General features: G+C 43.9%; 1 protein-coding gene across 2 annotated transcripts in view; it reads right to left on the bottom strand.

The window, feature by feature from the left end:
- Positions 1-27562, bottom strand: part of CTDSPL (CTD (carboxy-terminal domain, RNA polymerase II, polypeptide A) small phosphatase-like) — a 114766-nt gene that overhangs the window by 5777 nt on the left and 81427 nt on the right. Inside the window, exons 2-7 of one of the 2 annotated variants that reach the window (XM_012638406.1) lie at positions 27098-27252; positions 18953-18985; positions 12007-12108; positions 8781-8837; positions 5174-5266; positions 1331-1516 (exon numbers count right to left, since the gene is read on the bottom strand). In XM_012638406.1, coding sequence (XP_012493860.1) covers positions 1331-1516; positions 5174-5266; positions 8781-8837; positions 12007-12108; positions 18953-18985; positions 27098-27252 — 626 coding nt within the window. The remainder of the gene's footprint in view (positions 1-1330; positions 1517-5173; positions 5267-8780; positions 8838-12006; positions 12109-18952; positions 18986-27097; positions 27253-27562) is intronic. The other variant, XM_012638415.1, reaches the window with a different exon arrangement.

Genomic DNA, 27562 nt, shown 5'->3' with positions numbered 1-27562 from the left:
ATCTAGAATGTACAAAATTTCTGTGAGACAAATAACCAGGGTTTTTTCAACAAATAAATGGCATAAAAGAGAAAAGAGGAGGAAAAGGAAAAGCGTTAAGACTACGAAAGAATTAAGAGCCATTTTAACCAAAGCAATGCATGGACCTTGTTTGGATCCTGATTCAAACAGTGCAAATGTAAGAAAACATTTTGAGATGACAGGGATGATATGAACCCAGGCTGGATATGAAACAATGTAAGAAACTGTTAGTTTTGTTAGATGTGATCATAGAATTGTGATTATGTTAAAAAGTAATCCTTATCTGTTAGAGACACATTACCAGATGCATCATGTCCGAATTTGATTTACTCAGTAAAATGAACATGTTTACATATGATACATTTTGAGTGTTTATTCAAATAATGATTACAACACTAGCCAACTGAATTGTTTGAATTCTTTTTTGTTGTTGTTGTCACAAGCGAAGCTACAGCATTCTGAACTCAAGGAAAGGACTTTCGTAGGCTTTCGTTGAGTCTGAGATGCCTGTGCTGAGAGGACGCTTCCTCTCCAGAGAAACCTGCCTGAGCTGAGGGCCTGGTGTGATGGCTACTGCTGCGGGCTCAGCAGTCACCAGCAGTGCGGGCTCAGCAGTCACCAGCAGGCCTGGCTAGTCTCTCTTTCCCTGGAAATGTCAGGCAGAAGGAGGGAGGTCACGGCCCTCTTGCCCTGAGAGTTGCGCTGCACTCGGTGAGTAGGCACTGAAAGCTGTCATGCTCCAGGGAGCTTTATGTAGGAAAGGTTCCTAATGTGTGCTTTTTAGACATCATCATGAGGTGGCAAAGCTTGGCAGCCTTATCTGAAGACGTTATTGAAGTGTTTTATTCATTCTTGTTTAAGAAATACTTCTGTTGAGGAGGTCACTCAGGCTTCCTGAGTCTACAGGGTTCATGAAGTCCTGGGCAGCAGCCAGCTCCAGGAGGTTAATGACCAGCAGAGCCTTTCTCAATAACAATGCTAAGAAAGCTAAGAAGAAGGTACAGGCTTACTGAGCACTTACCAGTCTCAAGCACTTTTCTAAGTGCTTTTTGTGTATTGCTACCCTGAATCCTCCAACAATCCTATGAGATTTACATTCCTATAATTCCCATTTGATAGATGACACAACAGAGGCTCACTGAGGTTAAATAACGTGGTTCGTGACATGCAACTGCTAAGTGGCAGAGTTAGGATTTCACCAAGGCAATGGCCCAGAGACCTTCTTCTGTAGGTGCTCAAAAGTGGTGCTTGCCTGGCAAGACAATGCTCGGATGGAGCCCCGCATTTCTCTTTCTTTGGGGCCACTTACTGCATTTTCAGGGTGGAAGATGTACGAGGCAGGAGAATTGTCGACGATGATCACTTTGCTCAGCTCCCGTCCAAGGCGACTCAGGTCCTTCACGTAGTTCCCACGGTGAAAAACACATGACTCTCTGAAGAGCCGGGCCCGGAACACACCCCAGCGGTCTAGGAGGTCAGCCACAGGGTCTGCATACTGGAAAGAAGGTGCCACAGTGAAGGCTGCGTGCCTGAAAGAGCCCAGAGACCCCAACCTACTGCAGCAAGATCCAGATTACTTTTTATAAAGGGATTTAATAATTGGATGTGTTATCGGATCCTGGTTATTTTCCTCTCTGTGTATATAAGACCGCACTCTCTCACATCCAATCCATCAGTAGTTCTTGTCAGTTTCATTTCCCAAAATACCCTGAATCCACCCACATCTCTCTATTTATATTGCTGCAGCCCTTGGTCTAGGCCTGGGATGGCTGCATGAACCTCCTAAGGAGGTTCCCTTTTCCCATTAAGCCTCCTTCCCAGACCATTTATCTCAAAGCTGTCAAGAGTGGCCACTGCAAAACACACATTTAATCACGTCACTCCCCTGCTTAAAACTCTCCGCTGTCTACCTGCTGCACTTGGCGTAAGGCCGGCATTCCTCACTGCCATGTTCTGTACCACCACAGCGGAACGTCTCTGCCATCTTGAACCCCTGGAGCCATGCTGGCTTTGAACATGGTCAGAACCTGCATAGAACATTCTCTCCCCAGCTCTCTGCATGAACATTTCCTGTCTTCTTGTTTTCCAGGTCTTGGCTCCCATTCCTGCCTATCTGGAGTCCGCCTCCATCCTCCTTTCTGGCTACTTTACTGCCTCACAGTAGCTTCCTTTCCAGAGCTTAGCACCATGTGGGATTGTTTTATTTCCTCTGTCAAGGCCAGGCCTTGCCTATCCTGTTCACCACTATAGCTCCAGCACCTCACAGAGTGCCTACCTCACAGCAGGGGCTCAGGAAATATTAATTTCATCACTGAATGCATGAGCGGACTCGAATTTGTCTGGTGGGGCATGAGCCCACACTGTCCCCTAGAGGTCTTCTGGTTAGTCCGGCCAAAACCGCCCCAGCTGTCACGGGATGGTGCCTTGCCACCCACTCTCACGGACTTGGTGCCAGGAGCTTGGGAGTTTGAGCCCAGCTCATAGTTGGGGTCCATCCTGCTTGGCTCTCTCTCATGGCCTGGGGAATATTCCCCAAAGCAGGCAGAACTGGATAAAGAAATGAAGATGTTCCTGGGAAAAAATCCTTATAAATGAAGATAACTGAAAGAGTGGGCTGTATTGAGAGGCTGTGCCTGGCGGCAGCAGTGCCAATTCCAAGCCAGATGCAAGGCCAGGCCTCTGTACCATGGCCAAGGTGAAGGGCACAGCAGGCATCACCAGGGGCCCAGTGATCTGCCAGGGGGCAGAGAGCACCCGGGGCTGGTGGTGCTGGCAGGGCCAGCAGTGGAATGCACTGCAGCTCTGAGGGCAGGGCAAGTGCCAGCACAGCTGCAGGACGGGCTACAGGGCTACGAGCTGCGGCCATGATTCCAGCGGAAAGTCCTCCGTCTCCAAGGACTTCCTGAAGGAATGCAGGAGCAGCTGTATTCCTACTGTATTTCCAAGTGGGGTGACAGCACGAGGCACCACCGTTTTCTGCTGATGAGGCTAGCTAAGGGCCCCATGGGAGGATTGTAGAGGGCTGACTCTAGATGGAAAAAGAATTCATTTTCTCATAATTGTTAACACTGGTGGTAGCACCCATCTTTCAAGAAAGTGTCTGAGTCTGGGGCCTCCAGGCCTCAGAGGTGAACATGATGAATGTAAGCTTCACGAGGGCAGGGACTTTGTCTCTTCTCTCCTCTGCTATATCCCTAGTACCTAGTACCATGCCTGATACATAGTAGGTCCTAAGTAAATATTTGCTGGGAGAACGAAGGAATGTATGACAAAGAAGCAGATATTGAAAGGCTCTGACAGTCAGCTGAGGTTCCTGCAGGGTGGCAGGTGGTAGGCAAGGAGATCCACGGCCCAGTGCTATTGGCTGGGAGCTGAGCCCAGAGCCAAGGACTGGGTCAGTGACTATCTTTCAGCAGAACTTGTATATCAGGGAGGAGAGAGGGTGGAAGACTGCACTCGGGAGCTGATTCACCTCAGCTAGGCTAGAGTAGCAGCGAGAGAAGGGTTGGAGAGACAGATGGAGGGGCAGGTGGGAACAGTCCAGGAAGAGAAACTGAACAAGGATGTTTAAGCAAATGCTGGCACAATGCCAAGGAAGAGTGTTTTCAATTTTGCCAAAGAAAAAACAACTCTTAGTCCACCTCCACTGGTGCAATCTTCCTATTTGTTATTTCTTTGGTTATTACTTCAGTTTCCTCAGCACCCCAGAGCACTGTGAGAAGAGCCATCAAAGCTACAGATACAGTTAGTATTGGCACCACTCATCTGAAAGATTACCCATTGGGGAAGACGATGTTTTTCCTGAGGACTTGTTATCTTTTTGGCATGCAAAAATAAAGCCAGGATTCGTATTCCCTCTCTACTGGCTCATGCTCTGAGGCCACTGGCAGAATTTCATGCAGGTGGAGCTCTCTCTCACCTCGGTTACTACAGAGACAGGGTCCTAACCAGGAATGCCCAGGCCAGCAAAGCAGTGGGAACATGCAAAGGAAGAGAAGGGAGTGTGGGCACCAGGGAACCATCCAGAGGCAGGATGTAGGGGAGGAGCTGCTGTGTGATTTCCTGGAGTCAGACAGATGATTAACCTGGGCCCCACAAAACTCATCTTTGGAGCCACTCAGGGTCCTTGAGGTGCCCAGGGAGATGCCAGCAGTGTCACCAACAAATGGATGGCATTGGCCCCATCAGTCAGAGTTTGGGAGATGGTCAGGGCAAGGACCTCCTGGGAGGAGCAAGGGGCTGCCCTGCGTGCCCTGTACACAGCACAGGCACCCCACCACACTGTGAAGGGGGCCACTAAGCCATACTGGGGTCCTGGGAACCTGCTAGTTTCCTTAAACAGTGGTGAGGACAAAGAAACCACTCTATGTGGTCAGAGCCAGTGCAGAGGCTGGGTCAGAGATTCCTACCAAGCTTTAGGACCAAAACATGTCTGCATGATTTTACTGCCATTAATAATTACGATACTAAACAGTGGACATCAGGAGTACTTACCAAGTGACAGTGCCCAGCACAGTATGTGGAACCCAGCAAGTGCTCAATGAACACTTGCTGAATATGAATCAGGCACTGTGCTAAGCCCTTTACAATCATTATTTCATTTGATCCACCCACAAAGTGGATGGAATTAGCCCCAGTTTATAGAAGAAAAAACTGAGGTAAGAGAAGTGCAGTAATTTGCGTGAGATTACATGGCACATCAGGGCAGTAAGACCTCTCGTTCAGCCCATGCATATGGGTGAACTTTTCACACTCATCTCTCACTTGTCTGTCCGTCAGACCTGTGTAAGCTAAACCCAAGGACACAGGGACCTCTAGCATTTGGTTGCTAGTCAACACGGTGCGCCACTCTTTCTCAGTTATGCTGGACAGGTCTGTGATTTCCTGGTGTGTGGACAACCAGCTTCAGGTAGCTGCACACAGTAATTTCATGGAGCATTTGTTCTAAGTGCTCCCTGTCACCATGGTAACCCAAAAGCCTCTCAGGCTGGCACTGTGCACATGGCCTGCATCCATCCCATCTGGAGTGGGAACCTGTCACCATAGAAATAGCTTCCCCCACCAAAATAAAGGGCTGCATGACAGGTTGGGGGTGGGGTAGAGGGGCTGGGAGTGCCAGGCTGGGAGTTTGGGGCTGGGAAGCAGGACTCACCTTGGCCAAGCTGGCAGTAAAGAGCACACACTCAAAGAGCTGCCCCATCCTCTGGAGGAACTCGTCCACATGTGGCCGCTTCAGCACGTACACCTGCAAAGGAAGGAACAGTAGGCTGGTCAGTCATGGCAGTTGCTGGGGACGGCCCAGGGCCCAAATGCCCACTGTGGGAAGAAATGCTACAAAGGCTCCTGCCTCCCACCCCTGGTTTATGTTTGGCATGCAGAGGCCCAGACCATGTGAGGGGCTATACAGTCAGATGCAACACTCCTCAGACGGGGTCCAGGTCTGAGTTCGGTGCAGATATCCCTCCTGAAGGAGAAAGGGAAGCTGACCATGGCATCAGGGTCTTGAGAATTTTCAGAACCAGCGAATGGAAGGATTGTACTGTATCTGTGTGAAATGACGCATTCATTTCACATGTGTTTCTTGGCACCTGCTGAGGGTTAGGGCCTATGTGGGTACAGGCCCCGGTCTGGGTGTTGTCCTTTGGGAGGTCCAGGCCTGGCCTACTGCCCAGCAGGCCTGGGATTGCTCCAGCTGCCACCTTCTATTCTGGATGGAACACCTCCCTCACTAGGAAGGCCTGGGGTGGAAGCACAAGTTCAGCAAAGCTGCAGGAAGGGCCTTCCTTGTCAGCTTCGGATGCCGTCTACTTGATACCATGAAGGTTACTCTGCTTGGGCTTGGTACAGAAACAGACACTTCAGGAGATACGAAACCATTCTACTCCTGGGCTCCACAAGGAAGCCCTCAGGAGGGGCCTCTGAGCAGAGTGGGGCAAAAAGCAGCCTTTTTTAGAATGGCTGGGCTCTGTGCACCCTTTTGGCGAGGCCAGGCCAAGCGGGGGGCGCTGTAAGGAGGCCAGGCTACAGCCCACATGTGGGCTCCTGACGAGGCAGCTTGAACGAATCTGAGGAAACAAGGGAGATGGGAGAGAAGGCAAAGCTGAGGAGAGAAGACAGAGGAAGTGGGAGAAGGGAGGAACTGATTCAAACTTGAACAAATCCCATTTGAAATTAGTCACTTCATTAAAATAAATCAAACTCTTTAAAATTCAATTCAACATCTTTACTGAGCCCCAGCTCAGTGCTCAGCCTGATGCAGTTACAAAGACGAATCAAACACAGGCCTTGCCCTTGAAGAGCTCACAGTCTAAAACAGACATATGCAAAAACATATAAAAATAAACTCAGTATAATGGAAGTCATAGTAGAAGGATAAATTAAGGACAAATTAACTCCCCTCTCAAGGGGAGGGAATCACAGAAAGTAACATTTGGCCTGGACCTTGAAGGATAAATAGGAGTTCATCAGGCGGATAAGGATGAGAAGTGAGCTTGCATGCAGAGGAAATAGTATGAGCCCGAGGCCTGCAGGCCTGCAAACATTGGAGGTGCTAGAGAATGCTGAGCCTGGGTGCCCAGCCCATCAGAGGCAGGGGTGGGAGTGGGGAGGCAGGGCTGGGAGAGGAAATGGCTGAAGAGGAAGTGTGGGGGGGAAGGGGGCGCTAGGGCCTTGAATGGCAGGTGGAGCAGGTCAGACAGACTGCAGGAATACAGAGGGGTGACGGGGCTCTGCATCACAAGAAGGACAGGTGCTGGCAGAGGACTCTACACAGAACCAGGTCATTCTCAAGGTGCCAGAAGCAGGTGTTCAAGAGGACCAGGACTCAGTGGGGAACTCAGGGCCGACTGAAAGAGCACGGGCATGGGTCTGTGGCTGAAGAGGGGCTGGCCTAGGGGTGCCCACACAGCTGAGGGGCTGGGAGGCTGGGGCGGGGGCAGACAGCAGCAGCTGCAGGCCCCACTTTGCCCACGGGACTCCTCGGTGCAGCCTGTGGTCCTTAGTCTCCCTGGGAGTAGTGCTTGGAAAGTAAGTGTTGCTACATGCAAAGGGCAGGAGACTGATTTGGGAACTCTGGAGTTGGTGCCTCTGGCAGAGAGGAGGGTCCTGGGCCCGGATGCCGGCGTCCAGGCCCGCGTCCCCGTGCAAGTAACCAAGAATAGGCCCATTGGGACCTGCACAGCCTATCCTGGATTACTTGAACGAGGCCACGGCCTTCGCCAGGGCCTTGTTCCTCGTGCTCTTGGTATTCGTGGCTTCATTCCCTCAGGAGAGAGTTTCTGACCCCAGCCCTGGGACCCGGGGATATCATGACACAGTCAAGAACGAGGTTGGGGGAGCTGGGGTGGCTCCTGCAAAAAAGGGCTGGCAGCAGCAGGCTGGTCATGCTCATAGTCACGTGGTATGAAGGATTAATTTCTCTCCTAATTCGGCCATGCCACCGGGCAGCCTCTCCTTTGTCTCATGGTGAGCACTTTGTAACACAAGCCAAGACAATAAATGCAGAAGCCTTAATTGCTTCTCAGATGCGGAGTTAATTCAGCTGATGCTTTTGCAACTGTTAAATGCCCAAGTGCCTGCTGTTTTGGTTCCATCACGGCTTTTAAAAGCATGAAGTATGAAGTATGGAGACACTAGGGATAAAGGTGCCTTTCCCAGGGACTGTTTCATGGCAGGACCTGCTGGAGAACAGGCAAGAAAGCAAGGAGAGGGGAAGGAAGGGACTGGAGTAACAGGAAAAGAGGCAGGAGACTGAAATTTTCAATTTTCTTCTTTCCATTGTGTGACCTTAAACCAACCCTTGCCCTGGATAAGCCTCAGTTTCCCCATCTGGACGATGAGGTGGCTGGACCAGCTGATTTCCAAGGCCTCACTAGTTCTGACACCCTACACTCAAGAACCAAAGAGACGACTGACATCACTAAGGAAAGACATCCTGTTGTGGCTCAAGTACCAAGAAAGATTTCCTTCCTGGGATATCAGGCCAGATATTCTCCCTTTAAGACCTTGGAGTTGACAAAGAAGATGGTTAGATCACCTCTGTGAAAAACCTGACAAAAGTTCCCCTCCTTCAACCTCTAAGGCTGGTTTTCCTACAATGTTTCCAATATGCTCATAAATGAAGCTATTTCCAGAAGAGCTTTATGCAGATAAGGAAAAAAAAAAACACAGAAAGAACCAAGATGCATGCCAACTGACTACAGCATCTTTATTCATAGCCGCCTGCTGATCCATGCCCTTCCCCCTTGTTCTTTTGGGTTGGGTATTTGCTAAAGAGTCACTGGAGAAAACGATGCAGGAGTGACAAGATCAGTCCAGGAGTGACAAGATCAGTCTCGAGCAGCTGGCCTTGGAAATGACACCTTTTCCCGAGAATCCACCATAAGTGGTGATTTGTGGCTTTTCCTGTTGCCTGCTAGGAGAGTAGCCGAAAGTAATTACATGAGGAAGTTAATTAGACCATCAAGCTGGGCCAGAGGGGGATATGAAAACTTCTGAAAGTCTGCATGAAATCAAAAAACTATTTGAACTTGCAACTGTATCTAGTATTTATGAATGGATTACAGTTTTCTTTATAGACTCAGTATAAAATAAATTAGTCTGACTGAATAAAAGCAGAGAACCACTGTATTTATTAAACAAAGTATGCTTCCTTTTTCAGTGACACATTATTGAAATGAGAATGTGGAAATAAAGTTCACAGTAAATGTAATTTACTAAAAAATCCTAACTGAAACTCAGATTTAGCCTTGATTTCTTACCTGATGTATAGTTCCATCGATTTCAACCGGAACAATAAAATCAGCATTACTAATAGGCTAGAGAGAAAAGAAACTATAATTAGTATGTCTGAAAGAACAAAGTAAATTTGGAAATTTTTGCAAGAAAAAAGCTTGCCTGGACCAATGTTTTGATTATTGGAAAAAACAGTTCAGGGGGAGGATGTTGAAGCATGGCTTGGTTCCTTAAAATAAGCATAAGCAGGAAAGCACATTATTTTCTGTTCTGAATGTCATTATATTTTCAGCATCTTGGTCCAACCTCTTTATCACCTGCTTGGCCTCAACCACAAAGGGTGGCACACGCTGGCTAGAAAATGGGGCTCATCAGAAATGCCAGCTCTTGCTCAGAGGCCTACCAGGATGCAGGGAGCCACTGCTGGCCACCAGGGGGAGGAGGTGAGCGTTCTACTGGCCAGAGGACAGTGCTGCTTGTGGGAAAACAATTTGCAACCAGACCCACAGGTGGGGGCTGTGATGGGCTGCTTGGCACGTGGTCCCAAAGCAGTGCCAAGGATATGGTGACGTGGTGTAAAGTTAGAGGCCAGAGGCCGCAGGCCACAGTCTTGGGCGGGCTCTTCCCCTCTCTGGACCTGTTTCTCCTCTCTTCCGTAGCTACAGTGATGGGTCTGATGAGTGCCCACGGCTCTATCCAGTCCTGAGAATCAGCGATTTCGGGCTCTGCCTGGTGACCTGGCACCGTCTCCTGCCTTGGGGTTTGAGGTCAGAGGCGGGGAAGAACCAGTCCCCTCTAGACACCATATCCAGCAAACCCACAAATTTCTGGATATTTAAAATAACTCTTTGACAGCATTAATGACATTTAAAAATCAAAAATGATTCTCCAACAGTCACTATGTTCTCAATGACGAACTTATACACAGTTCTGAATGGAATTCCATGAATCAAGTGGAAAACTACTTAAATGAACAGGCCCAAAAGAGTTAGTAGCCTGCAAACCCTTGGGGCAAGAGGAAAGAGATAGAGGAAAGGAGAAGGTGTGTGTGTTGGCCACTGGGCAGGGGTGTGGGGTGTGGAATCTCTGGTCAGTATGGTCAGATTGAGTGGGGTCTGCCTTTAAGCCCATCACTGTACACACAAATACTCCTCTTTAGTATGTAAACTGAAAACAGTGTGGAAAATACTAGGCTGTAGCACCATTACCGAGCACTCAGCAGAGCATCTGAGGCCTAAGATCATAGTATATTTACTCCCAGGGTTGGAAGGCCAAGGATGAGTTCAATATTTCATAATTTCACAACTAAAATATGGAATCATGCTAAAAACACAAGGGAAGACTTAAGGAAGAGACTCTTACATGGCATTAGATTGTGAAACTATATTCCACAGAGTATATTAAAAGAGAAAAACCATTCCCCTGCTTCCGTAAGCACTTGTCCTTAATCTCCTCTCATGTGTTGCTGTAAAGGAGTCTCTGCTAGAGTGAGTGTTCTTAACCTGGGATCCATCAACCTGTGTGTTGCACATTTTTGAAGGGAGAGGGTTTGCAGCTTTCAGATTCTGAAAGGTCCTTGAAATGCCAAAAACATTAAAAACCGCACAATAAAGAATATTCTGCTTGTGAGTGTAGGCAGGACAGGGGACGGAGGAAATGAGGAAATGCTGTTCACATCAACTGTGGCATCAATACCCTCTGAACAGGCTCTAGAGCCTGGGGCTGCCAAGGCTATGCCTTTGGAGCCAGGAACCTCCATAAATTTGGAAAGTCTGGCCAGTGTAGCCCACATTCCCAGGGCTGCCTGGGAGTAAGTTCTCTATGCTGTGATGGCAACTGGCCCCAGCTCTTCTGAGGGGCATTCCTCCACAGGGACTTAAGAGTCATGAGCAACTTGCCCATGAGGGAGAAAAGGCTTCCAGTGCTGTCCAGGGCTAAGCTGGGACAGAAGGCCACCACATCTCCTGGACTAACCCCGGAAGGGCCTGGCCCTCAAATGCAGGAGAACAAGGTGGTCCCTGCATGCCCCAGTGGCCATAACAAAGCCATTTCTCACTGCAAGAGGTAAGGGTGGTCCCTCTTCTACTCTCCAAAGGACTCAAAGACAATCTCCTGGCCTTGTCCTATCAGAAGGTCTCTGTTTGTGACAAGTAGGCACAGGAATGGTGTTTCTGACAGAAAGGTGTTCAGGCAAAGTTGATGGCTCTTCCACTTCCCATACAACTTGCAAGGAGTGACTATCGTTCGTGTGAGACACATGCCCCATCATGGATGGTGCCTTTCATGTCTCTCAGGGAAGTAAAGGAGGGGGTCCCAGGCTGGGGTAAAAAGAGGAAAGTGGTTTAACTGACCAGTGATAGTAAAGCAGTTCCATCACCAGAAATTCAAAGAAAACAGGACCAGAACTCTAAACACCTGCTTCTTCTCCCAACATGCCAACCCCATATTTCCAAACTTTTCATCATTTGCCTCTTTTAAACAATTCTACCTGCAAAAAATGGTTAATTAACTCATTCCTTAATAGTGTAGCCACAGCTATTGCTGCATGGAGGCCCCTTGGTAACTTGCCATTTTTGCTATTTTCTGGCCAAGAGACAGAGAGTAGGGAAGGGAACAGGAAGGAAGAGTATCTGACATCATCCCTGCAGCTCCACACCCTTCACAAGGGAAGTCGTGAAGGTGGGTACTCATTTAGCTGCGAAGCTTAGAAAAAAAGCCCAGCAACCTCTTGTCATGAAAATGGTCAAAATAAATGGCTAACTCCGTTCAGATGCCGTTAACTCTGAAGTCTTCTTCAGAGTTGGACATCTTTCAAAAATTGATCTGGGAAAACCTCCAAGATAGCAGGTTGCTTGACAGTTTCCAACAGTGCCTCTCCCGCCTCTCCCAATAAAACGCACAGCACTCTGGTTAACTTGACAAACACAAATAGTGCCCTGGGACATTGATTGCCTTGTGCCACCTGAAAAGTATTTCTACAGGGGAGAGTGTTGGAAACCTCAAACCTCCCAAGAATGAGGTCTCAGTGATAATGGCAGCCCAGCATTTTCTTCTCCAAACTAATTATGTTAATATTCAACAACTTTAGTTAATGTTCACCTGGGTTAATAAGCAGCTGTTGTTGTGATTTCTTCATGAAGAGTGAAGTCATACGCGAACAATGACAAGCTTTCATCCTTTTAATTTTTTCCTTTCCTAATACAATTGTGATCAAATCACAAAGATCACAGATTGTTTTTTATGCTGATTTACCTTAAATGAACTGTGCACCAATGTTTCATCTAAATCAATGACCACACATTTCTTTCCATAGTCAAGCACCGTCACCTCTGGAAGGAGGTATTTAGCTGGTGGCTAAAGGGGGAAAAAAAAATCAATATGTAAATGACAAACGAATTCCCTTATTATTGCATTATACTATGTTAATGAAGGTATAAATGGAAACAAACATTTAAATGCCTGGTCGAGTACATCATGGAATTTTATTAAGAACAACAGAAATAAGTAGTTTGCAACTGAAGTACAGAAGTTTTATCAAACAAATACTGTGCCATTCCATTATCTGAATGACAACTATGAGGGCCTGGGCTTTGGAACCAGGAAAACCTGAGTTTCAATATCAGCTCTGTCACTTTCTTGGTGATAAATTGGGATAATAATACCTACCATGAAAGATTGTTGTTATTAGTTATAATGGCAGTAAAACTCTCAACATTTTGCCTGGTACATACATTGGCGGCTATTGTTGTTATTAAAAAGGATGACACGAGGATGAGTGCTTAATTGTAACAGCTACTCTAACTATGCAGGCACACTTCCTGAGGTTATATTTTGCCTGACATCCATTGGGGCCCACAAGTACATTTTAGACCTATGTTGGAACCACAGTATTTTTTTTTTTCCTGTGACTGAGATTTTAAAAACCTTGAAGAGAAATATAGATCCACCAGCAAAACGCAACCTCAGGTTACCCCCAATACTAGGAAACAGAAATAAAACTGGTTTTAGGTACAGAGCCTGTCTTGTGCCTGCCCCACTGTGGTATAAAAATGAGTGAATGTGGCGTTTCACTCCTGGGATTCTTTGCCTCTGAAAGTTATACTTTAATCCACATGCCGTGTGTTAACCAGAAAACCTATTTAGATGTCTTTATAGCTGACTCTAATCTCGTGATAAAGAAGTCGTAAAGAGTTAATAAAATGCTAGGTATCTTCAGCCAACCTCACTCAATTTAGAGTATTTATTTCTTTGGGCCTTGCCTCATTCCAGAAATGATTTGAAGTATTTTAGTTTACTCTGTGACATATTCAATGTCCAATGTTAACTAGTTAATTTTCTGTCCTGCAAGAAGGTCAAACTCTGCTTAATATTTGATGCAAAACAAAACACACTATCTGTCCCTAGCCACTGAAAATAGACAATTTAGTTTATCAAATTAAAAAAAGAAAAAAATGAAACCAAGTGGTATTCCCTTTTAAGTGGCCATTTCTTTTTTTCTTTTTTTCCTGTTTAAACTGAAAGTTAATCAATGATCAAAAGTTAATTTTGGACTTTAGCTGGTTCAATGGTGAATGTAACACAAGCAGTCAACAAATTAGGTAAATTTACAAGAACAATGATCACCCTGGCAAAAAGGGACTGTCCAGGGCTGCCCAGGAAGCAGCTACATGTAGGGACACAAGCCGCTACAGAGGGGCTCTCTCTAGTGAGCACAGGTATTTCATCCTTTTCTAACATCATCCAAAAGAAAAAGCCTTTAAGGCCTCCCAACTCTCTTAGCTCTAACTAAAGCTGGCCAAGCAGTCCTCTCTAATCCCGTGGCACTGGGGGGGATGTGGGGTGTGCCTTGGAGATGGGCATGGAATTTGGGGACCTCAGAAGGACTCTATCCTTCATTATAAGCCAGTGAGTCAGCAGGTTATTTTTTAAAAATTAAACTTGCAAGAAGTTTTATATCTAAAAGTGTTTTAAAAAGGGAGGGTATGATGAGCTCTTTAAGTAAACATAATGGAGCGGATTTGGGTTATTTCTGCTGTTAGCTTGCAACAGAGCAGAAAGCATGCTTGTGGCCAGAATAAAATTTGTTTTAATTTAATTTTTATTACGCAATTATGTAATAAAACCACATTGTCATTGTAAAGAACATAGACATGAGAGAGAAAAACACAAGTATTCCTTTTTTTTTTTTTTTTTTTTTTTTTTTTTTGAGACAGAGTCTCACTCTTTTCCCCAGGCTAGAGTGAGTGCCGTGGTGTCAGCCTAGCTCACAGCAACCTCAAACTCCTGGGCTCAAGAGATCCTCCTGTCTCAGCCTCCCGAGTAGCTGGGACTACAGGCATGCGCCACCATGCCCGGCTAATTTTTTCTATATATTTTTAGTTGTCCAATTAATTTCTTTCTATTTTTTAGTAGAGATGGGGTCTCGCTCTTGCTCAGGCTGGTTTCGAACTCCTGAGCTCAAACAATCCGCCCGCCTCGGCCTCCCAGAGTGCTAGGATTACAGGCGTGAGCCACCGCGCCCGGCCCAAGTATTCCTTTTTAATGTCCCTCTTTTTCCTTGAGTGTGTTTTCTATCCAGTCCTTCCCCTGTGCACTTACATACTACTAAAACAACATTTTAACTTATTTATTTACTTGCCAGCCTGGAAAATAAGGATTAGAAATCCTATCCTTAGTGTATCTGAAAACACCAAAGATCTGCCAAAACTGGCTTAGTTATTTTCCAAACCCAAGGATAAAAATTACTTTCTTAGCATATTTAACCCACACTTTACAAGCATTCTCTGAGTTAACAGTAAGTAAAACCTCTTACTGTACTATCTAAGAGAGAAAAGATCAAGAAAGGTGAGACTCATATTAAGCAAGCTATTGATTTTGCATTTGTGCTGCAGGGAACAAGGCCAAGCTGGGGAGCAATGGGCTAGGGTCCCCTTAATCCTCCACCGTTTCCTAAATGCACACAGCTTCCCTGAGAGTTTGGCTTTAGATTAATGCAAATTCTTCAGCTCACTGGTAGGAAATCTTCTGGACAGCTGTGCCCTTGGAAATGCAAAGATGCTCTACAGTGGCAATTCACAGTGTGTTGTTACTTCAACTGATCTGTTCAGGTGACGCTCGACTCGTTAACTAAAAAATGTCCTGAACCAAATTTTCTCTGAGGCCATCATAAGCTGAAGAACAAGAGAAATACCAGTTATATAAAGAAAGACCTTTTCTATACAAAATCACTTGCTCAAATGCACACAGAGAGCATTGCCGGGTGTGGGGAGGGGACCATGGCTTTGCCATCTAAGGTCTGGGAACAGTGTTCTCTTCAGTTCTCTTCCTGGGAGTAAATCTGAAATTTCCTGTCCCTGGCAGTGAAATGGCAGCCATGAATAGCTGACACCAAGGTTATTTCCTCTGGAGTACCCACCCCACAAACCTTCATAAATCTCATAGATGTAGTACCTCTTCTTGGTACATTAGATTATTGTTTTCTTAAGATTTCTCAGGCTCTGGGTTGCACACTGTGCTCCCCAAGCCTCAGAGTTCAGGGCGGAGAGCTCAGGGCCTAAGGAGGGAAGCAAGGGAAACTTCACACTGGTTTTAACCGGAATAGTTGTTTTGCTTATATGTTCTTCATAACGTTTTAGTGAAAAAAAGTATACTACTACTTTATTAAAAGCCTTAGGCAAATAGCATAGCAACATAACTGTTAGAAACAAATTCTTCTCTCCCCTTTCGGCATTTTTGTGGTTCACTACACTGCCAGCCTTGTGTTTGCGAGCATCAGTGTGGCGTGTGATCTAAGCAAGAGTGTGGGAACAGCAGGACTTGGGTCACAGAGCCAGTGGCATTTCTTTCTGGGGCCAAACCATTCAGGTGCTCCCCTTAAGCCATGGCCACTCAAACTTCAGTGGTTTCTAAGCTTTCTGGCCCTCTGCATCTTTTCCTCACACTTTAATACCTGACTTTCACCAAACATCCCATGAAGCTTCCCAGTAAGGAAGGCCCTTAAATCCCAGCCCATACCTGAGAGACATGTTACTAAGTGGGATTTAACAGTGCGGGTAAAGATGTCATTTCTAATAGGTATGAAAAAGATGATTACTCAATAAATGGTACGGGGACAACTGAGTAGACACTTGGGAAAAAAAGATAGATTGCTACTTCATGCCTTACATCAATGTAAATTCCAAATAGTTCAAAGATTTAGATGTAATGATGGCACCATTAAAATACTAGAAGAAAATATAAAATCCAGGAGCCATGATGGGTGAGATTAACATTTACCTATATAAAATTAAAATTTCTTTGTGGCCAGAGTGATTATAAACAAGGCCATAGGTATATCATAAATTTGGGGGAAAGTACTAATTTTCTTAAAATTAAAAAAAATGAACAACGCAGTAAAAAAACTAGAAGAAATGAATAGAAAAGAAAGACATATGGCCAATGAATTTGTGAAAATCTGTTCAAATTGATTCATAAAGAAATGCAAATCAAAGCAATAAGCTGATATCATTCTTTACTTTCAGATTAGCAAAGGTTAAGACATTTGGTAACCATTTTAAGGGTATGGGGCAATCTCATAGACTCTTTGTGGGAATGTAAATTAGCATAGGCTTTTGGAAGACAATTTGGCTTTAATGTGCCAACTATGTAAAATATATCCTTCGACCTAGCACTTCCATAATATAAAAGTGATCACACAGAACTATCATACAAGTCTATAAACACACAGGAACATGGATATTCTCAAGAAAAATATTTATAATAGCACAGAAGTGGAAACAAAGTAAATGCCCTCGAGGACCTATGAGGCAGATATATACATATTAATATTGGGAAAGATGTTCAAGATGTCTTGTTAAAAGCAACAAGCAATTTGCAGAATAGTGGGTACAATACAACTTCATTTGTGTAAATATGCTTGTGTTTGAAAAGTTTCTGGAAGGATATACAATATATATTAAAGTGGTTATTGTAGGTAGTGGGATTAAGTTGGGGGATTTTTTCTTTCTACTTTAATCTTTCAGTATTTTTTAATTAACCATCAGCTTGAATTCAATAAAAAATTACAAGACCACAAAAAAAAAATTAAAAGATCAAACTTGCACATATGAACAGAGCAGCATGCAAATGAAAAAAAGAGGTGTGAGGTGACAAGTAGAGATGGGGACCCCAGCTGGAGCTACTCTGGGCACTCAACAGGCTCACTCTTGACCTTCAGGGCCTGAAGAAAGCTCTCAGGGGGTCGTGGAACCTGGTTTGGAGGCTCAGCATGAACCTGGATTTCTGGCCCTGTGCTGCAGCACCCGGGGCTCTCAGGGCTCCCAGCATGGACTGGGCCCCCCTGTGGTCCAGAACGTCCAAGACCACTGCTTATGTGACCTGGGGCCTTTTCAGGCAGGTGCAAATATTGCAGGGGATCCCAAGACTTGAATCCCAGGGCTGAGCAGGCCCCAGGGTGGACTCGGGTTCAGGACTGCATGCTAAAAGGGCGGTGGGGTTAATGAGCATCTCAGTGGAACTGCTTTCCTGGAGGTCATCATTCAAAAGTGCAGGTGACTTTAGCTAAGCTCTGGGTTTTGGCAAGATAGTTCAAAGGTTCATGCGGCCTGACCCAGCATCTAACATGAAGGATACAGTCAGCAGTTTATTGATCTAACACTGGGATAAATTATACAAGGGACCTTCTTGCCTTGTTTGTTTCATTCTGGAATTCTGTAGATGGCTGAGGGTAGATTTGTGGGAAAAGGGTCAGTTTCCTCAGTGGGATTTTTATACTTAAAACTGCTTTCATTTGGGACTCAACTTTACAGATGGCTGTGAACCATCTTTGAGAAAAAATAGTAGTAGTAGGGGGAGAGGTACTACCTGCCATCTGTTTAATGTAGGTACCTCTGCAGGAAAAATACATGAAACTACTGTGTATAAAAGTTGAAAAAGAGTCAGTCCCCTGATATTAACCCCACCAGGTATCTCTCTCAAATACCGGCTAAAAAATTGTGTTGCTTGATCAATCTTTTTGATCCAAGCCAGTTTTCCCAACAAAGCCCAACCCCAAGCATGTGGGCAAAGTGAGAACTATTTCACAAACTGTTGCAACTTGTTACTCAAGGGAGAGTTAGAACTTTGAGAAAAATGAAATCATCTAAAACTTTCTGGGTAATTTGTAAGTGACACACACTACTAAAGCCTTTGAAATGAACTTATAAAATCCATTCCTTTTAATGTAAGAGTGCCCTGTCTCTTGGATGTTCCCAGAAAATATGTGAAAAAATTCAAGGAAAAATAGATGAACAGATTTGAATCAGGTATTCTGAATCAGATGATCTTTACAGACTAAAATAATCAATTTACGGATATGTTTTGAAACCTAAACCCTTCTCTAAGGACGCAGGACTGTTTGATATAGACATCTTGCCTGCAAATTTCTTTTGTGAGTCAGTCATCAGTTTGCTTCTTGCTGACCGGCCTCGGGCTAGGTGGCTCTGCTGGCAAAGCAGGAGGAAGAGAAGGGGCAGTGGGCAGCGAGTGGCTGAGGGTGGCCGGTGCATGCCCGTGCTGGGGTGGAATGTTGGCGCAGCTTCTCTCCCAAATTCCAGGGCTGACAACAGAAGTGGAGAGGCCCAAGGGAGTGCTCAGCTGGGGCAGAGTTGCAACACAGCTGGCCTGTGGGGTGGGTCCTGCAAGTTCAGGGAATATATTAATAATTAGGGTGATTTCTCTGATGTCAGAGCTATAGCCAAGCTATCAATGCTGTTAAGTTAGAAGCGATCTGGTCACCTGGGACTTTGTGGGCCCAGTTCCACTGGGATGGAACCTGCTGCAAAGAACCATGTCTGGGCAAAAGTATGTTCTCCCCAGTTTGTGGAGTTGGGGCTAAGGTGTTGCGGTGAGGGTCAGGGCTCCAAGCTACCTCAGCATAGAAAGCTTGGAGGCCCTTCCCAGAGAGAAAGGAAAAAGGAGAATTTGGTTAATAGATACTGGCTGTCCTTCTGTTCCTGAGAAAGGAAACTGTCTCTGTATAGAACTTCCTGCTCACAGTTTAAAATGTAGCTTCATTTTACTTTTTCATACAACAGAGCTGTTTATACCACATGATAAAATTCAACATAAGCAAGAACATTTAAAAAATATTTTATACTTAGTAGGCCCAAAGCCATAAGATTCTATGAACGTTTCAATAAAATTGGATAAATATACATACACTTGGTATGGGAATGACCTGCCTCTGGTCACCCTGAGGAAAAAGAAACAAAAAAAATCATTGTCAGGTTTGAAGAGAAGACCATATTCCCAAAAGAAACTTCAAAGCACTCTTGAGTACAGCAGCTGTATGAGTTCCTGTTCTCTGTACCTTGGTGGTGTTTAACGAACAGGAGGAACCCAGAGACTTTCCACAGTTAGGGCACCGAGCTCCACTCTGTCTCCTAGACAACCCCTCCCCCAACACACCAGGCTGGGTTCCTGAGGCTCACTAACCATCTTGTTTATTTAAATAGTGCCTCCCTGACTCCCAGGAATGTACTCCTTAATTTAAAAACAAGTATGAAAACTCATACTTTAATCCTTCATTCTCTCTAATAACTGGTTTGTTTCTTCTTTTAAGCAAGTTTTTCCCTAAAAAGACTAAGTCAATATAATATGTAGGAACAGAGAGACAAGCTCACCAGATCACAAGAAACCCCCCGGGCATTCCAGGTCCTCCTCTAGGGGAGGACCCTTGGCAAGGTACAAGGAGTTCTCACTCAGGTCACAGACACGGGGGTAGCTTTATCCTTTAAGGGGAACAGAATGTGTATTCACGGGCAGCGTTAAGAAAATTCAGGCCCCAAGAAAGGGCCTCGACCATTCCTCAGCCCCAAATGTCAGCCATTCCAAAGCTGGCTGATGGAAACACTTCATTTTGGCATTGGTAAGAAATGCTAATAAAAAACAAATCTATTTCCATTGAGCATCTCCAGCTTGTGCTTCCTCTTCTCTTTCAGATGGCCTGATAAGGAGATGCGCTGCCTCATGCCTTACACATTGAAGGATTTGTGAAAAGATGTGTCCTTTGTTACTGAGGGGGTCACAGTGATAAGGTCTCACGAGAAGAGGCCAAGTCTGATGGTTGGCAATGGCAGGTGGCTGGCACCTTTCTGAGCTCTGCTCTGACACTAGGACTCATTAGAGGCTTCTTGATTATCTCCCGCCCCTAGTCATCACCTCTGCAGTACAACAGCAACTACCATTACCTCTTGAGACGATCTCAGTAGCTCTCTCCTTTTTCAGGAGATTCTAAACAGCCTTCTGACATTGTTCAAGGCAGCTAGGCTGCTCTCCAACAGATGGTACCATCAAATCACATCCCAGTTTTCAAGCACTTGCACAGAGAAATTCATTTCAGAAGCTCTTAAATAATATCGTTCCCAATACATTTGGACCTGGGAGCAGGCTGCTGCTCTTGGTGAGAGAGATTTTAACTAGAAGCTCATAAGCCTGTTGGGTTACTTAAAAGTAAGGTTTTTCAACTTCAGGATTAGTGACATTTTGGGCCAGATAAACTCTTTGTTGTGAGGGCTGTCCTGTACATTGCAGGATTTATTTTTTATTTTTTAGAGACAGGGTCTCACTAGGTTGCCTAGGCTGGCCTCAAACTCCTGGGCTCAAGCAATCCTCTAGCCTCAGCCTTCCCAGCAGCTGGGACTACAGGTGTGCACCACTGCGCCTGGCTCATTGTAGGATGTTTAACAGCATCCCTGGCCTCTACTCACCAGATGCCAGTAGAACCCCTCACCCCCCAGCAGTGACAATCAAAAATGTCCTCAGACATTGCCAAATGCTCCCTGGAGGGCAAAATCATGCCTGGTTGAGAAGCACTGCTCTAGTAGGAGAGCGCAGACAGGCCCTACACACAGGTGCACCTCCAGAGCCACACGTGTGATGAGATGAGCACATCAGCGGTGCAAGAAACCACAAAACATCTGAAGGGCTTGACAAAACAATGATTATGAGCAAGCAAAGGTGCTAATCTAAAAAGGTATTTGGGCTTGAAAATTACCCTAGAGGCTTACACATACAAATGTGTGTGTATATATATTTATATATGGGGTATGCATGTATTTATGAGCATCCAGCAATCCCTTTACGCTGTCCTCACCCTTAGATCATTGGAGTCTTCCTACACTCTGCAGGCTACTGGCCTATAGGTTCAGGCTATAGCTGCAATGGTGGCAATGGCTGCTACCCCAAGCCACTGTTGCAGAAACAGCTTTAACTGGAAGGCTACAAATCCTCATTTCTCCAGGGCAAAGTAAATATGCAGCATGGATGGAACTCTAGAGGTCGCCTGTCCCATTCAGTCCATGGTGTCCCCTCTTCCTCGAGCATGCTGAGTTCGGAGCGGCAGGGACACTCAAGGACTCAGCAGTAGAGCTGGGCCTAGAATCTGCTTCTACATCTGATGGGCCTGGGCTTTGTGTTGTGTGTGTACTGATCACGCTGAATGCAAGGGACAGAGGGTCCCCCTCTGGGAATTAGCTGCCCCACTCTGACACGGCTCTTTCACTGGGAACTGGTCTCACAGATGGAACAGTCCGTGTTATGCAAATAATGCATCATCCCCACTTCAGATTAACAAAGTTAACTCAAAGTTAACTTAATTCTTTAAAAAGCCATTTTGACAAATGTTGACAGAAGGAAGTCCAGGAATGAACACTGACTCCAAGAGGCACTGCCTTTAAAGACCTTTATTCCCTGACTGATACAGCTGAGTATTCCAGGAAACCTTCCAGGAGTGCAATGCTATTTCCTCATATCACCTGGATAGATACTATTTTTAAATAACTTTTAAACAGCAGCAATTCTCCTCTCTTTTTCCTCCTCTACAGGCCTAGGGTACAAACTATATTCCTTTCACTAACAGCAATTTTCTCCCTAAGTGATTTTTAAATTGGGGAGGGAGGGTATGAGGCTACCACACCGAGAGGAGATGTCAGAATCTGGGGCTGGGATATAGATTACAGCGGAATCTCATCATACATATTCCACTGATGTATTTGTCCACACCAATGTAGAGTAAGATTTAATATCTGGCAAGGCAAGTTGTCTTTCATTATTTTCTTTCTAAAAATTTCTCAGCTATTCTTTGACATTTTGTTCCTTACGAACTTAAGTCTTTCTATCCAGAAACAGCGCATTCCTCCATAAGCCACCATATCAAAATCTTTTAATGATTCTGATAAATTTTCTGTAGGGTCTTTTGTGTTTTCTATGTAAATAATCATGTCATCTGCAAATAAGACTAGTTTTGTGTCCTTTCTATATTTATCCCAATTGTTTCATTTTCTTGTCTTACTCTATTAGCCAGAAACTACCAATGATTTTCCCATGTTGTTTGCTATTTATTTTTAGAAGATAGCTTTTTATCATGTTTAAACAGTTTTCTTCTTGTTTGGCTGCATTATGATTATATATAAAGGTTTATGGGTTATTATATACTTCATATATTTTGTCATTATGAAATGTCCCTCTTTATTCCATTTAATGCTTTTGACCTATCCTGAATTCTGCTTTCCCTGATATTATTATTGCCACTCTTGCTTTCTGTTTGATCTGCCTTGCATGTTTTGCCCATCTCTTTATGTTCCACCTTCTGTTGTCACTGTATGCTAGATGTTGTGTCAGAAACTATTATTTGCCTACTCTAATTGTCATTAGCACTGTTTACCAAATAATCGCAGTTTTCTTTCTGGAAACACGGTAGGATTACACTTCCATGCCACTTGAAGTTAGGCGTGGTCATTGTGACTTACTGTGGCCAATAAAATATAAGTTAAAATGCGGCATGTTACTTCTGAGTGAAAACTTTAAGAGCCAGTGTAAGCTGAGCACAGTGGCTCACACCTGTAATTCTAGTGTCTTGGAGGCTGAGACAGGAGGATTGCCTGAGCCCAGGAATTTGAGATCAGCCTGGGTAATATAGTGAGACCTCATCTCTAAAGAATTTTTTAAAAATTAGCTAGCTGAGATGGGAGCAGTGAACTATGATCACACCACTGAACTCCAGCTTGGGTGACAGAGTGAGACCCTGTCTTTAATAATAAAAAGAGCCAGTGTGGTTTATCACATTGCCTTTTCTCCACTGTGACAATCTTGGAAGCAAAGAGATGGGGCCTTCCTCAGTCTAGGTCCATAGATAAGGATAAGATAGTTATACCATCCAATACAGTAGCTACTTAGTCATGTGTGGCTATTAGCACATGAAATATGGGTACTGCAAATTAGATGTGCTATAAATGCAAAATACACACAGACTTTGAGGAACTAGTTAGATAAAAAGAATGTAAATTGTCTCATTAAAATTTTTTCTTTTGATTATATGTTACATATAGTTGGTTAAATAAAATGTATTATTCAAATTAATTTCACATATTTTAAAAATATTTTTATATAAGTCCACTTGCTCAAGGCTTCTTGGGTGTGACTCTGGGTCATGGTCCTCAAATTTGGCTCAGAGTAAATTATTTTATTTAAAAAAATATTTTTATAAATGCGGCTACTAGAAAAATTTAAGTTATATATGTGACTCACATTATATTTTTATTGGATAGTGCCATGGAAAGAAGGATCAGCCAATCCATTATAAACAAGTAGCATGAGTAAAAAATAAACTTTTATTGTTTTAAGCCTCCGAAGTTTTGAGGTAGTAACTGAAGCATAACAAAACCCATACTGACCAGCACGTCTCCTTATTAGTCATTTCTCTCTCCTCCTTTGTGAAAGAGCTCTGATTTTGTTGAGAGCAGGAATACACTGGGCTAAATTCTTCCCTTTCATGCCTCCCTTGTTGCTGTCGGGTAGTCTGTGACAAAGTTCTGGCCAATAAAATGTAAGCAGAAATCTCTTGGGGTTTTCTGTGAAAGCATTTATTTCCCATAAGAGGGACACCCATGGCTAGTGCCACCCCTCCTGGTCTTTTCCCCTTAAATGTAGATAAGATGTTTGAAACTTGAGACTTTGAGATCACAAATAAGCGTGAGGATGAAGGCAAATACGCCAAGTGTGGTGGAGTGGAGACATGGAACAAGAACAGAAGGAGGCTGGGTTCCTGATGGCAGCATCATGCATCTAAACCAATCCCAGCAACTGTCTGGTGCAGGCTTTTTACAGAGAAAAATAATCCCCTGTTTGTTTAAGCCATTGTTTGTCAGTTTTCTTTTACTTGTGGCCAAAATCATTCCTATCTGATGACAGGTATATTCTTGGAAACAGCATACAGCTGAATTTGTCAAGCCAATCTGATACAGTCTTGGTCTTTTGTTAGGAGAATCTGGTTCATTTAAACTTGGTCTTATGCCTACTCTTTGTTATGTTTACTGTTTGTTATCTGTTATTTGTTCTTTTTCCCTTTCCTTAATTTTGATGGCCTGTTCCCATTTCTGTTTATTTTCCTTTTTCCCCTCTGTGAATTTTGAGGATCTATTTTCCAATTGTGCCAACTGTTACAGTTCTATTCCTAACAGTCATATTTCTGCATTTTAATAATTATATTAACAACTGAGTATCAATCTCACCCAGTTTTTTATTTTTTGCCCCCTCTCTGAATCATCACATATCTGAAAATGTACTACTTTTTCCTCAACAGATAAATGGTATCTTGGTCACATGTAGAATTTTTGGTTTCTAATTTTTTTCTCACAGTAGCTGTAAACATTTTCTCACAGTCTTTTGGTTTTAATACTCCTGATGAGAAGTCTGATACTAATATAATTGTTTTCTTTGAAAATAACTTATTTTGGTAGCTTATAAGACTTGATTTCAGAATCTCAGTAGCAAATATTGAGGCGTGTGCCCCCACCTGCCCCACTAATCCTGCTGCAGACTGGCGAGTACTGTCAATCTGCAGATTTAAGCTTTGTTTTCAGCCCAAGAAAAACGTCTTCTACTACTTTTTCTCTTTTTATTTGCACAATGGGTCTCCTAGATCCCTTTTCCTCCTCTCACAATTACCGTCTTTGTGAATTGTAAGATATTTCTTCCACTTGCTTTTCCAGAACATTAATTCAGTTCTCAGTAGTGACCATTCTTGTTCTCCTTTTTCTGTTTGTTTACTAAATTTTTATATTTAGAAATCGTGAGGTTTTTTAGAGTTCCAAACGTTACTTTTGTACTCATAATTCATTTGCTGCATTGTCTGTTAAAGTTCTCTTCAATCTCGTCCATTAGTTTTACCTCAGTAGGGGTCTCGTTCCAGTTTTTTAACTTGGACTTCCTTGGCTGAGGCTGCATTTTTCTTTGCTCACACAGGTTGTGTGCTCCCTGAGGTCTATGCAGTTCAGTCCATCAGGCTCTCTGGAAGTGGCAAGTGAGAGCATACGGAAAGGCCCAGCAGTTGTCAACTTGGGCGAGAAGTTGACAAATCACAAAGAGATGAAGAAAGCCTCTAAACTACTGGCTCCTCTAGGGCACAAGAACTAAAAGCAATCCCGCTCCCCAGGGCAGCCGCTGCAAGGACCACACACATCAAGTGGGCAGTACAGACCCTTTCCAAGGGAGTCCATAGGCTCCTGCTGGCTAGTTGACCTCATGTGACTATAAATTTCAAGTTTTAGTCTGAAGACTCTAGAGAGACAAGCATTCTCTTCTGCTGGTGGTTCCCTGCTTCTCACTGAGTTCCAGAAGGAGTGAATCCTATGCTTGCTGTCTTCCCTGGAGGTGTCAGGAAAACAGGGGGCCTTGATGCACTTTCCCAGCTCCACCAGCAGGCCACATGGGTTTATCCAGAGAGAGAATTTTAAGGGTCAGAGCCACGTGCTTAGGCTGTCATCTTTCCAGAAATCCTTTCTTTACATTCACATGTACTTTTAAAATAACTTTATTTTTTAATCATAAAAGTAATTTAAATTGATTTTATGAAAATTAGGAAAGAACAAAGTACACAGGAAAGGAGAAAATCATATATATAATCCTACTAGTATGAGATAATGTCTTCATATTTTGGCATGTGTCCTTCTAGTCTTATTAATGCTTATGTGTTTGTGTGTGTGTGTGTGTGTGAGTCAAAGAGAAAGACTATACATACTTGTGAATATATTCAATCTGTGGTATTTTAGCCAGCTTTTTATTACATGATATATTGTGAACATTTCTTTATATCAGTACTATTTATGACAAGTCATTTTGAAGGGCTATATGCTACTTGACTATATGGTTATGCTACAGGTTTTTAACCAATTGCCTATTGCTGAACATCACGCTACTTATAATCTGGCAACATTATAGTCTATGCTGGACGGCATCATGGTTAAATCTTTGCACATTCATAATTATGTTCATAAAGTAGAATTGTATGCATTAACAAATGGGGCTATTTTTAAGGTTTTAAGATCATATTGCCAAATTTTCCTCCAGAAAGATGTAATCAATTAACATTCTTGCCAATAACCTATTTATGTCCTCTATCTTCTCTCCCACTACCATACGCCAAACCCAAATATTACCTTTAAAAATATCTTTGATAATTCGACAGATGGAAAAGGGTATCTCATTATTTAGTTCACATTGCTTTGATTACTAGTCATGTTGAACATTTTTTCATATGTTGACATGTGTAATATTTTTCATGTGTTTCATATGTTTGATCAACTGTATTTCTTATTTTGTGAATTACCTGTTCATGTCTTTTGCTCATATTATTTGGGACATAAAGTTTTATGACTTTTTTGTCTTCAATCTCAACTATCTTCATGATGAATAATCCTCTTTTTCAGTGATTTTTAACTGAAATTGTAATTATAACCTCTATTTTCTTTCTGCTTATGTTTGTATGATGCCTGTTTGTTCATCCTTATTTATACTTTTAACTGTTCTGAGTCACTCTGTTTCAGATGTGTTTGTTAGACAGCATGTGGGTGGATTTTGGTTTTTGCTCTCTTGTGACAAAAATTTTTTGTGACTTTTTAAAATTTGATACATACAAAAGAATATACAACACGTGTTTGTTATTAAACAAGGTAGTTACACTCAGTTATATTTACTGTCAGTTCTTCTCCATGTTCCTCTGTTTCTCTTTTTGTCTTTCCATTTCTGTATCTGCTCCTGGTTCTTCAACTATTTCATACTTTCAACTTCTCGAGAGAATGTTACGAAAAAGTGAAGTGACTCTTGTAATTCCCATCGAACATGTTCTTTCATTGCTAAGTGGGAATGACCGGGAGAGCCTTTATCCAAAAAGATTACATTTTTTGTAATTTCAAATCTTTAAGTAAATGGCTGCACACATACTCTTATTAGGGAGGTTCGTCAAGGATGGGACAGACACGCTGTTGCTGTGGTCTCAGTGAGCGCATAGTTCCCCATCAGCACTGACCTTCTGGAGCCCACCATTCTCCTCCACCAGCGGCGGAAGCACACTGGGGCTGCTGGGCGGAGGGGCCTCCACATTGTAATCACGGAAGCAGCAGAAGAAGGAGCTGAGGATGCTGCGGCTCCTCTGCTTCTTTAAGCTGACATTGCACTGCGAGGCTGGAAAGAGAAACAGAGCACACCGTGGCCAACTGCAGCATGTACTGGTAGTTGTAACATAATGCAAAATTCGAGTGTGTGGTTGCCTCCCAGACCTCTGATTCCAGGGCGCCTGCTCAGGAGGAGATGAGGGGCCCTCTGGAAGTTACTCTGAAGGAATGTTAATCCCATGCAAATCCAAGGGGCCAGCTGGTCCATGGAGTCTAATCCCACTGGCTGGACTGAACCCTTCTGACCTCAGCCCAGCAGGGGCTGCTCGCTCATTAACTGACCCTTCCTCAGGGTCAGTCACCATCTGCATTCCTGGACC

Source organism: Propithecus coquereli, unplaced genomic scaffold (genome assembly GCF_000956105.1).
Source record: "Propithecus coquereli isolate 6110/MARCELLA unplaced genomic scaffold, Pcoq_1.0 Scaffold1, whole genome shotgun sequence".
Lineage (NCBI taxonomy): Eukaryota > Metazoa > Chordata > Mammalia > Primates > Indriidae > Propithecus > Propithecus coquereli.
This window is presented reverse-complemented; position numbering and strand designations above follow the sequence as displayed.